General features: G+C 34.9%; 1 protein-coding gene across 3 annotated transcripts in view; it reads right to left on the bottom strand.

Moving 5' to 3' along the window:
- The window catches only part of CNTN1 (contactin 1), a 353,970-nt gene that overhangs the window by 145,720 nt on the left and 195,367 nt on the right, over positions 1-12,883 (bottom strand). For all 3 annotated transcript variants that reach the window (XM_059402903.1, XM_059402902.1, XM_059402901.1), the window contains 2 exons: positions 4,597-4,729; positions 452-624 (listed from right to left, as the gene is read on the bottom strand). In XM_059402903.1, the coding sequence (XP_059258886.1) occupies positions 452-624; positions 4,597-4,729 (306 nt within the window). The remainder of the gene's footprint in view (positions 1-451; positions 625-4,596; positions 4,730-12,883) is intronic.

Below are 12,883 nucleotides of genomic sequence, written 5' to 3'. Positions count from 1 at the left end.
CCTTCATAAAGAGAAATTTTAACTTAATTTAAATTTAAAGTAATTTGATTAATTTAATTTATTCCCAATAAGGTAAATTACATACTACGGAGTAAGATTCTGTCAGGTAGAGTCAAGCTCTAGAGATCACAACTGTAATGTTATAATAAAAGAAAAAAAAGAGCGAGAGAGAGAGAATGCATGGCTTAGCACTTCCACTGATGCTACTTACTCAAGACCCTTCAGAACATGGCCTTAGTTTATTTCCTAATACCCCTCAGGATGCTTTGCTCTCTTGAAATTTTTTCTCCATACAGTTAAGGCCCACTGATCATATAGGACCCACTCCATCTAAGGACCTTTTCTCTTGTTTTCTTTTCATATTGTTTTTTCTTCCTGTTGAATTCTTATGATAACATTTAATTTTTACTTCACTTAGAAACACTGGACCTCTTTAAAGTTAGTTACTTACATCCAAAGCTCAGAGTTGCTTCCGTGCTTCTGACCATCCCATAGTTATTTGATGCTAAGCAGTAATATATTCCAGCATCTTTCTGTTTGTCAGGATTGTTGATCACAAGGTTTCCACCCACCATGCTGTACCGATCACTGGTCAGATCAATATCCCCATTATTCATTCTCCATCTATAAAAAAGAAAAACAAATGTCATATCAAAGGTCATAGGCCTACAAGCAGCAATACTGGCCTAATATTATTCTAATATGGGTACAGCTCCATGTGAAATCAGATGATTAAGTAGATGACTCAGTGTGGTATTTCTTCACACCCTATAATTCTGTGTCTCTGGGCTCATGATTTTAATTTAGTTCACGCACAGAAAGGTAAATGTTCAAGTGCATGAAATGTGCTCTCTTTATTCATGAGGCATCGGAAGGGGCAAATATTTTGTTGAATTTTGCTACATTGTTTTCTTAGTAGATATACATAGATTATAAAAGTATATCTTAGCAGATATACATAGATTATAAATTATAAAACTATGTAAGTACTAGCTAGATTCATGCATATCTATATGTGTTGCACAATATATTAAAAGCACCACTCTAGCAAAAGTAAAATATAAAATATCAGTACCTGATTTTAAATATCAAAATAAATTCCCAATAAAACTAATTGAAATGAGGATTCTACTCAGTAAATGTTACACTCTGACCACTAGAGGTCGATCACACAATTTGAAAATTGTAACAATAAATTGGATCCTTTGTCTCCATGCCTGCAATATATGTTGCAGGTATATTTAGAGGGATTGTGTTATAAATAAACTGACTAAAAACAGGACTGGAACTTTCTTGGTGAGATAATAAGAAGGATAAATGTAGAAAATAGTTTTCAATTAAGCTGACCATGTATGTATTATACTCATTCTCTTATCAGGATTCATGTCTTCAGCAATGTTATAGGCAAGAGCCATGATCAAATAGTGGGCTGTGGCCTCATGGTTCATGGCCTTGCATACTTATGATCAGGGTCAGAATCTTACCAAAAGAAGCCTAATGATTTTAGAATATCTTTATTAAATCAAATTACTGGAACATTTTTAGTTTTAATTTTTATACTGTAGGAGGAAATTTAAAAGCAAACGCAGAAAACTATGCTTTTGCATTTTGAAAACCTACCAAATTCCAACCCAATGAGTATATCTTCCCCCTTCCCACATTGATGGCAATATTGGCTCTGTTCAAACAATCCAATGTCAAGTTGCTTAGCATTTGCCAAGGCAATGGGTTTCCCTGTTGAGCAATACCAATTGTTACTTTTTTTCCCATAATATTGACTCCAAATTTTTATTTATTGCATTATCTCCTCTCTAGTGGATTTGAGTCTGCCTTTGATGTCATATAATGATTGAAATTTTGCTGTGCTGGGGTAAGTTCACTGGTTTACTTTGTTTTCAGGAATGTATACCATTGTTGTTACTCCTTTCAGACAGTTTTAAAAGCAATTTTAGTGGTGCCTGGGTGGCTCCGTTGGTTAAGCCACTGCCTCCAGCTCAGGTCATGATCCCAGAGTCCCGGGATCCCAGGGCTCCCAGCTCCGTGGGGAGCCTGCTTCTCCCTCTGACCTTCTCCTCTCTCATGCTTTCTCTCTCACTCTCTCTCAAATAAATAAATAAAATCTTAAAAAAATAAATGCAATTTTATTAGCATTCTCATTATTTTGAGGGTCAACACAAGATAATAAAAGCTTCAAGACTGATAAGTAGAAGGTAAAGTTCCCTGTTGTAACTTTCAGGGTGTTGCCATGAATAAGAAATTATCACAGAACATGCCATAAATATAAAACTACTGTGTGAATGACACATTGCATGATTACCAAGGTTAGTATGACTTGCTCTGAATATTAAGTAAAGTTTTAAAACTTCAAATGTTCTTTTCCATCAGACAAGCTGCATCATGAGCTGAATTTTTTCCCTTTTTATTTTTTCATCTGTCAAATGCAGATTGCCTTCATAACAGAATTAAACATCTACTTCTCCTTTCCAGCTCTGTACATTAATGTGTAGATAGGCCACCATCCTAGGGACTTCAGTGCCGGTTCAACCTATGGGAGGGAGTTAGTGAATTTATTTGTTGGTCAAAGTTTTGCCTTCTTATTTTACATTTTAAATTTTGGTAAGAACACTTAATATGAGAGCACTTATATGAGGTATCTAAAAGAGTCAAACTGTAGAAGCAAAGAATGCAATGATGGTTGCCAGGGACTAGAGAAAAGAGGAAAAAGGGAGCTGCTAATTAATGTGTATAAAATTATAGTCATGCAAAACTTTGCTTCTTAATGATTCTGCGGAGTAGATGTCAGGTAGGCACAGCAAGAAGCACACATTTCTAGAACACTATCTGAAAATAGTCTCTTCTGTTTTGCTGCCTCCATTCCAGGCTGTAGACTGATCTGCTGTTTCCATGTATGAATGTCAAGGGCAAGGTGTCACAAAATAAGTGAGATCACTGAAATAGCTTTTGAGATGTTATCAAGCTATATAGATAGATACAACCTGAAAAAATTACATGTTTCTTTGAAAGCCATAAAACCTGTGCTATGTTTCAGTCCTGGATCTATGATTTACTAACTCTGGAGCAAGTCAATTTCCTTATTCATTATTCAGCTTCCTCTCCTATAAAATTATGTGCTTAGATTAGATCTCCTCCACAAAACCTATTAGTTATACTATCCCATATCCATAACTATGTATATAAATGCCCATACTGTGTGGCTTCAGGGTAGAAACAAGTCTAGCCTAACAAATATTTTCAAGATAAATGTGTTACTTATAATTAATAAAATATCTACTTATTTTGCATTCCCATGCATGAAACTGAAACAATAAAAATAACTTCAAAGACACAATGTTTTTATATCTAAATTCATATTTTATTTTAAGAATAATTTTGTAATTTAGCCCAGAGACTCATGAGAGTCTCTTGAACTCAAGAGAAAATGAGTTAGATTAGGATTAAATTTATATATATTATTATAACTTCTTATAACAATAGAATGTTGTTTTTCTTTTGAGAACAAAAACTATGAAAATCAATCTTGTTGAATGACAACCTTCAATTAAGTTAGCTGACATTGACACACTAGAGCTCCAATTTCCCCATCAATCACTTGTGTTGTCTTCATGGAACCATTTCACAGGTGAAATTCAAATTCGTTGGTGTTTGGTTAATTTTTTAATCTTATTCTTTGTATCGGACTAGAAATAGTTAGTATACTTTTCTGAACCATCTGAAGCAGAAAAACCCATTGTTACCTTAAAAGTTATATTTTATATCATAAATTTCCCAAATATAACACAACATAAAAAAACCACATAAATCCCACAAAAAACTAGAAAGAGATATATTGATATAGATTACCTAATTTTAAGAAATTTGCTATATTACCTGGAATATAGATTTGAGACCACTGGAAAAAAGTGGTGCTTTCTAGAATTATGTATGAAAGCTCTCTGAATGTAGTTGATAGAGGAATATTATCTATAATATGTGAGTATGAGTTATCCAGATTGCTGCATATAAGAACATTTTATCTTCAAATGTGTATATTTAAGTTGTGCATGATTTTCATATAGCCTTATACATGCTTAATAGCATGATCACTTGTCATTGGACAATTGACCAATTGTCATTGGACAATTTTTTTTTAAGATTTTATTTATTTATTTGACAGACAGAGATCACAAGTAGGCAGAGAGGCAGGCAGAGAGAGAGGGGGAAGCAGGCTCCTTATTGAGCAGAGAGCCCATTGCAGGGCTCGATCCCAGGACTCTGGGAGCTGAAGGCAGAGGCTTTAACCCACTGAGCCACCCAGTCATTGGACAATTTTTAAGTGGATAATATGAAATGGCATTGGCATTATCTGTGCAGGAAAGAGGGAGTGGATTATTTGCATATATTTGAGAAAACTTACTATCAATTTGGACACTAAACAACTCTATTTTAATAACTTACATGCCAATATTTCTGTTAACATTCCTGCATTTTGTTAATAACCTTATATTAGAGAATTCTCTATCAGTACAGGGTCACAGATGCTCATCTATAATCTAGTTTGATACTCCATTGTAATAAAAGAGCAGTGAAGTACATTACTTGTAAACTGGGAAAGGGCTGGCTCGTGCCCTACAGTTTAGTGAAACTTTTCCTTCTGGTGATTCCTCTGGATAAATGGTATTGATTGGCTGCTCTTCAAAAATTGGTCCAAATCCTTTATCTTCCTCAGAAACTACAAGAAAAATAAAATTATTTTACAATGTACTCTTTTATAAGTCAAAGAAAATTTGGATACATTTATAAAGGTTTTGGGAAAATGTTAGAAACATCAAATCTCCATTTCCACTTGAAATAAAGATATTTGCCTCCATAATCCTGAGGAAAACATTCAGGTGCTTTATTCAAAATCCTTTTCTGTCCATCTCTCATTATTTCTCCCAAGGCACCCAGTGTTGTCATGCTTAACTACTTATAGACCCTCAAACACGTCAGGCCTTCATGTCCCTGAGACTTCACAACATAGATTTTCCCCTTTCTGGAATCACCATCTCATTTTTCTCCTCCTCTCAAAACTCAGTGTTTATGACTCAGCCATGGTTAGTTCCTTCAGAAAGCTTCCTCTCACCCCTCCTCACTTTAGCTGGTCCTCATTTGTGTTCTCACGACTTCTCACACAGCTTAGGGTACTTAGCACACCTTCTGGGATTCTTGGTACAATCGTCTGTTCCGTGAGACTGTAAGTGCTTGGAACAGGTGGCTGTGTCCATAACCTCCCAGCTAGCTGCCAAGCGGTCTACAGCACAATGGGTGCTTAATGAGTTTTTGATAAGAGAATGGATGAATTTCTAGAAGCTCTGGGAAATTAGTCTCTTGTTTGTTTTATTTTTTCTAAACATGTGACCAGCATCTGTACTCAGTAATATCTAGGACAGTCAATAAACAAATTATTGGGATCTGACCAACTGGTTCAGAATACATCACAAGCAAACCCAAGTTGGGAAGCAGCTGTTTCTCTGGAAAGAAACAGTGATGCTTCACAGCGGGATGCAGAGAAGAGAATCACTCGTAGGATATCAGTGCAGCAGCATTTACAGAGAAGACCTTAGAGCCATATGCCCCACATGAATTAATACTAGCATGTGTGGCTAGGAAGGAGGATATTCCTAATAAGATCATTAAACTGTCTCTGCTAGAGGAAAAGCTATGGTTCACTCCTCCATGTATTTTTTAGGAGAGAGTTTAAGGCAAACAGCACAGACGTTTTGTCTGCTCCGACACAACCTTGAAGATGAGAGCTTTGTTTCAGCTTCTATTAATGAGCAGTTTCATTGTACCATTTAAATCTTGCCTCCGTACTGTTTACAAGGCCTTTGGAAAAATTATTTAACTCTCTAGACCTCAATATCACCCTTTACAAAGTGAGAATAATAATAAAATCTATCCCATTAGACACTGTGAGAATTATTTTGAAGCAATGCATATAAGACAGTAGTGTACCTGGCTCACAGTCAGCATTCAGTAAATACTGATTGTGTCAACGTTCTTTGGAACTTGCCAATCCTTTCAAAATTTGATTTATGTATCTTAAGCCTATCTTATCATATGTATGTATATGTATATTTATATGTATATGTGTATCAACTCATAAAATTTCTAAAAGGAAGAGGCCATGTTTTACTCACTTTTGTTGTTCTGGTGTTATTAGTGTTGTATGGACCCATATTTGTATACATGCAGGTGATCAGTAAAATCCTCAAGTTAGTTTCTTCTAGTAGGAAGCATTGATTTTTCTAAACTTGCCTGAAATATTTCAAGGGGAGATGCCTCATTTTTAGTTTGGAATTTGCTGATATTGCCATTCAAGAATTTACAGACCTCAGTTCCTTCCCTATTACTGCCCTATTTCAGAGAGCAAATTGCTGGATCAAAATCAAAGGAACTGGAGAAACAGATTTAGTTTCACCAATGCCCTTCCCCTAACTATTGTTTTATGCAGGCCATTTGTTCTATGTGGAGTCAACATCTAAAAAAAGAAAAGAACAGGCACACATGCCCAAAGGGCCCACAAGCCTAAGACCACCATAAATAAGATAAAAAATTCGAGGTGTTCACAGAAGCCCTCTGCTAAGGATTTTGAACGTCCTGCTGTGAGCAGTGCCTAGTTCCGTATCCTTCTCAAAGTTGTAAGAGCCAAAAATGCATACAGTGTTTTCTGCTTCACTTCTAATAATTTTCCTGATGATGCCCAATATTTCCTGGCCTTTTAGGATATAACCGCACACCAGGGGAAATGAAGAATGAATCCCAAATCACTGACAACTATAGACTTTCACTTGGATGTCGGCTCTAGATTTTCGATCTCTGAAGGAAATGACCTTGTCCTTATCTACGATAAAAATCATATGCCATTTTTCTTCCCATTTGAACAACTTTATAAGCTCTTCCTTGAGTCTCTCCCAATTGCACAGCTTTTCTGATTGGAACAATTTAGTAACACCTGCTAATCTGGAGATTCTGTTGTTTCTTCCCAATTCACATGAAAATGTTTAAAAAGACAAGGAGAGAAGTGCAATTTTATCAAAATATTTAGATTCTCTTCTTGAAGACAAGATGACTTCTATTCCAACTCTAACCCTGATCAATAACAATGTTACTGTGAAACTTTTCAATTTTTAAAAACTTAAGTAGACCAGATATTTAGAGGGTAAAAAATAAATATTTAGAGAAGCTTTAAACTCATAAGTGTCTTCTGAGTACATTGCATTTATATAAAAATCCTGATGATGAGTTCTTAGACACAATACAAAAAGTATGATCCATTAAAGAAAAAAAAAAGCTGGATTTTATTAAAATAAAAAAATTATGTTCTGTGAAAGACACATTCAAGAGAATCTCAGGTGTTCAAGTTTAGGGTTTTTCCTTTGGGTTATTTCCAACTTGTATTCCACAAGCAGCAAATTGGAGAGACTTGTAACTAACAAAATCCCTGTTTTATTTAGTAATAGGGATTTATTAGTGATTGCACACTATTTACAAAATTTGTCCTCATCTCAAAGGTGCAGGGTTGTGTTAGTTAGAACCTCTTTAACATTATTGTATTTCCAATGTAGAAATAGCCAGTTCCAGGCTGTCTAGCATCTACTTCCACAGTGCCCTCTGGCAGTGCCATTAGAGAAGTTGTAATAACCCTAAATTCACAATTTATAATTTCATTAGCTTTCATGAAACAACTACTTTTTTTTTTATAAGATTTTATTTATTTATTTGACACAGAGATCACAAGTAGGCAGAGAGGCAGGCAGAGAGAGAGAGAGGAATAAGTATTATACTGCTCTCTGAGCAGAGAGCCTAATGCGGGGCTCCATCCCAGGACCATGGGATCATGATCTGAGCTGAAGGCAGAGGCTTTACCCCACTGAGCCACCCAGGCGCCCCTGAAACACTGAAGTAGTTATGTTCATACACATTGGCCTCATTATTTAAAGTACTGTATTGCACCTTCAAATTCAACAAAGACATAAGTAGACATCTACTTAAGGGTTGAGATTAGATCAGTAGATTTGCATATTTTAATTAAATGTATAGTCTTAAATATTTCATTTCATGGGGTGTCTTTTAATTTTAAGGCATATGCTTTTAAGACAAATGTTGGTCAGCTTTTAGAAGACTGAGGGTGTTTTAAGTTGCTTCTTCAACTTAATCATATGCATTAAAAATAATTTAATTTTTTCTAGAAAAGATAACAGCAATGAAATTTGCCATTGAAAATAATGGAATGTCACATAATAATAATAATGAGACCATATCTTTTGCCAAGTAATACCTCAAGGGGCATATGTAAAGACTTTGTGGGTGAACTGCGTTGACATTTATATACCAAACTGGGTAATATTAGTGCCCCATGTTATTTTTGTTTCCTATGACAAGAAGTCTTTATAAAATATATGTATATACTTCTTTATACTCCACTTCCATCTGGCCTTTATAGGAACAGACAGTGAAACATTCGGGGGATAAAAACATGAAGCTAATTTCCACCAAAATACTGGATTTATTGTTCACATTGAGAGAACATTGCACTTAAGATAGTTCCCCTGGATCATTCTCTAGATCAAAAAAGTGGAATAGGACACACTTCACATTATGGTAGTACTTCTCGTTTTATTTCACAAATATGTGTTTTATGCTTTTATAAAATGGTCTGGCCTAAATAAAACAATGTATTCCATTAGATGGTTTAGCAATTACTCTATGTATTTTATTTGGGGAATGTATTTGGACCCTTGAAAGATAAACGACTCAAAAACAAGCATCTGAATTGCATGGGTATGCTCAGTGAACCTCTGAATGTTACCCTCATAACCCCCTTGAAGAGTATCTGAGCTCATCACTCTGTTCTCCGAGCTAGGGCACTCGGGTGAGGGGAAAATAAATTTCTGGGAGAATACAAGGCTCAGAAAAAGATGCATTAATGCAAGCATTACACTCTCAGCCAACAGAAAATATATCCTTCTTACTGCTTTTTTCTGCAGCTGTGGAAGTAATTAGGTGATAAATTATGGTGCTTTGGATGTATTATGGGGTTACAGGGCACACGAAACTAAAAATAGGTATTATGTTTCAGAAAAATAAGATTACTTTTTAAATACGTGCCCTTTTTCTTACTGGGTAGATTCTTCTAAAAAGGAGCACAAAATTATAGATGGCTTCTCCAGCTAATTAAAGGCAGCATTTCAAATCACTCTTTCTTTTGACCTGCTTTTAATGCCATTTCACCAGTTTTCTACCACATAATGGTAATCTTTTGGAGACGTAAGTTCATTTCTTAAATTTGATCATGAAGATTAACAAGAAAGGATGAAATCGTATAGGATTATTTGTTGTTAAATTCACAAATGTAAACAATAGGCAAAAACTACTGCTTTTTTCTGTACCATTTTCAGTTCCATTAGTAACATAATCAGTTTTATTATTTAAAATTTATTATTTAAAATTATTATGGTATTACTTCACCTTTCACTATGTGGAGATGGTCCACTGTAATCTTGCTATTCTATTTTATTTTTGAAAATTGAAAGTATATTTATGACTTGTACTTGAGAGATTTTTTTATTCATTTTATATCTATTTTGAAACAAATTCTATTTCTCATTCTATAACATGTCATCTCAATCTGTTATGTTATAAAAACATTATTCTGCATAAGGATGTTATAAGAGTCGTCTCAGGAAAAAAACTATTAGAAAAAAAAAACAACAAAAAATAATTTGAATGGAGTTGAATACTGGGATTTTTACAATATTTACAATGTTGCAATAATTATGGGATAGTGAGTGTTACAAGTCTCTTGAAACACAATAAATTCTCTAAGTCAGACACTATTTAAATTGTCTCAAAGGATCATTTTTCCTCCTGTCTTCTCTGTCAACCATTCCCCACTAATAAGGGAACAGGATGTTTAGGGCTTGGACGTTGAATACTCAGGTGTTGTGATCCTTTAGGGTCTTGGGTAATAATACGTGATTCTGCAGTAATTTTCCGTAACTAAAATACAAAGGAATTGCTTTGAAGAACTCATAGCAATCAAATTTCTAGAACAAAAACTGGGGTCATGTTAGCAGAAAGACTGACTACATTTACCCTTGCATGGCTTTACCTGCCCAAGAGCCTATCATCTGGTGGCAGCCACTTCCTTGCCAGAAGGTCCACAGCTAGGGCCTCCAAATACTGTGTTTTCTTTAACTGTCAGGCATCTTGCCACACCGACTTCATGTATACCCCACTATGTGGCATACTCCACTTGAAGACCCTACTTTTATCACTTCACCTTCTAGGCTATCTCTAGTCTCTTTTAATTGAAAACAGTAACTGTATCACAAAATAATGATAAGCTAGTGAATGCTATAAAATCATAATTAGAGATAGAAAAATGCTATATGAATGAAAATAATGCTAAGTAATTGAAGGGATCCTAACTGAAAAAAAATCATGAAAATCTGGGTAAAGTACTATAAGTACACAGGAAATTCTGTATCTGCTCTCTCCAGAATTTTAGTTTTCCTTGGTATTTGCTTGAAATATTAGCGTCATATGATAATCCCATTCTATCAATTAATGATTATTTCATCCCCTAATTCCCATAGAATAAGTATTATACTGCTATTTTATCTCTTCCCCTTGTTTTTGTCACTAAATTACAAAGGAATTAAAGAGATATTTTTTTCATTTTAGGTTAGGGTAGGTAAAATTGATACTGAGATAGCTGTATCTTATTATTAAAATAAGAAAGACCATAATTGAGAAAAGCTTCTAAAATAAAGATTTACTATCACATACTTAGTTACTAATTAAATATCTGAACATTACATGTTCAATATATGGAACTTAGTTGTATTCATTCTTTTATCTCAATAGGACACAAGTTGATTTCATTCAATCCAAAAAATAAAAAAGGAAGAAATTTTTAAGAGACATGGAAAAGAATTGAGTTAAGGTTTGATGATTTTTTTTAATAAGCCTTGGTGTACTTTATTTTTTAAATAAAAATATCTATGTATTTTTAATGTATATATTTTATTTAAAATTAGTCACATAGGCTATTATGATTATTATATAGTAATAGTTAAAAACTATTATATATCCAAGATAATATATTATATAGAATTCTCTCATTCATAAGTGGGGAAATAAACCCAAAACCTCAATTCCCACTCACTTATGTGATGTGTCAGATACTGTTGTGACTCACCAGTGCCCGTCCTCCCCTTCCACCCTGATGATAAAGGTCAGATATGCTCAAGGATCAAAACCTCCCTCACATGACTCAGAAGTACAGGTTGATAGTCATTAATGCCACTATATTACTCCTTCCTATGACAAGCTTGGTGGTAAATTTGCAAGCCAACTCTGGACATTGAGGTGTTCAGAGGTCTATTAAGGAGGTCTCTTGCTTTTAAAAAGAAATAGATATGAGAAAAACATACACCTCTTTTACCTGTAGATGTTATGTCTACACATAATATCTGCAACTACAGCATGATTTGCAATAGGTTGAGTAAAAAGCCTGAGAGTTGACCACTGGGTTCAAAATAGGTACATCACAGTGACATGGACAAGGCATTTTGGTTGAAGGTTGATGTGAAAGTTTGATTGCAGTAGGGTTCAAAGGAAAATATGAGTCAGAGAATTTGAAGACAGAAAGAATAGTCTTTTTTGGGGGGGGGGTAATACTAATGAAAAGAAGAATAGATAAGAAGGATATTAGCTATAAGGTATGGGGTTTGCAGAGAAATGATTTTTTAAATGAGAGAGAATACTGGAGAATGTTTGCATGTTGACAGCAATAATCAAGTAGAGGGAGAATCTGATGATGAGAAGACACAGGGGACAATTGCTGGGGCAATGAACTTAAATAAACCAGATGGGATAGGATAAGTGTACAAGTATAGGGTTTAGTATGGTGACATCATATATGAAACATTAGGAAGACAGAGTGTATGGGCATAGATGTAGGAGGAGAGTAAACGTGGTAGTGTCAACTTACGGAAATTATCTCCAAGTTGTCTCTCATACCTTTGTGTAATAGGAAGCAAAGTAAAGAGGGCAAGAAGCTGTTGGAGTTTTAAAGGGAGGGAAGCAACTATGACATGATCTAGGAAAATGAGAAAATGAATTCACTGGGGAAGTGGATTATGTTTGCTGGACAGTACCAGCTGCTCATTTGAAGTTAGCAGTTATGAATTTAACTTGATGTCAGTCAGCATACATGAGTTTTTTTGTTTTTTGTTTTTTCTTAGTAACAATTAGCTGGGTGGTCAAAAAGTTTTGGAATATTTAGATATTTTAAAACTCTTCTCTCATCATAGATTCACAATACTTTTCTCTTGGTGTAATATTGTGTCCCCACAAAAAGATATGTTGAAGTCCTAATCCTTGGCAAATCAGAATGGGACCACATTTGGAAATAGGATGTTTATAGAAGCAATCAGGTTAAAATGAGGTCATAAGTGGGCCCTAATCCAATATGACTAGCAACTTCAAAAAGAGGTAAATTCAGACACAGAGGCAGACATGGGAGGAAGACATACACATGAAGACAGAGGTAGATGTTGGAGTCATGCTGCTGCAAGCCAAGGAATGTCCGAAGCTACTCAAAGCTGGGAGAGGCAAGGAAGAAGCCTTCTCCTACCAGTTACCGAGGCAGCAAGACTTCCTAACACCTTGCTATAGACTTCTAGCTTCCACAACTATGATATAATTCAATTTCTGTTGTTATAAGCCACCCAGTTTGAGGTCCTTTATCCAGCAGTCCAAGGAAGTAATACATGTATTACACTTACTAAATGAGTAGTACAAATACTTATCCCTTAAAGTTAATAATAAGCTA

Source organism: Mustela nigripes, chromosome 6, assembly GCF_022355385.1.
Source record: "Mustela nigripes isolate SB6536 chromosome 6, MUSNIG.SB6536, whole genome shotgun sequence".
In the NCBI taxonomy this organism is placed as follows: Eukaryota; Metazoa; Chordata; class Mammalia; order Carnivora; family Mustelidae; genus Mustela; species Mustela nigripes.
The sequence above is the reverse complement of the archived record's forward strand: the minus strand, read 5'-3'. Positions and strand labels throughout refer to the sequence as shown.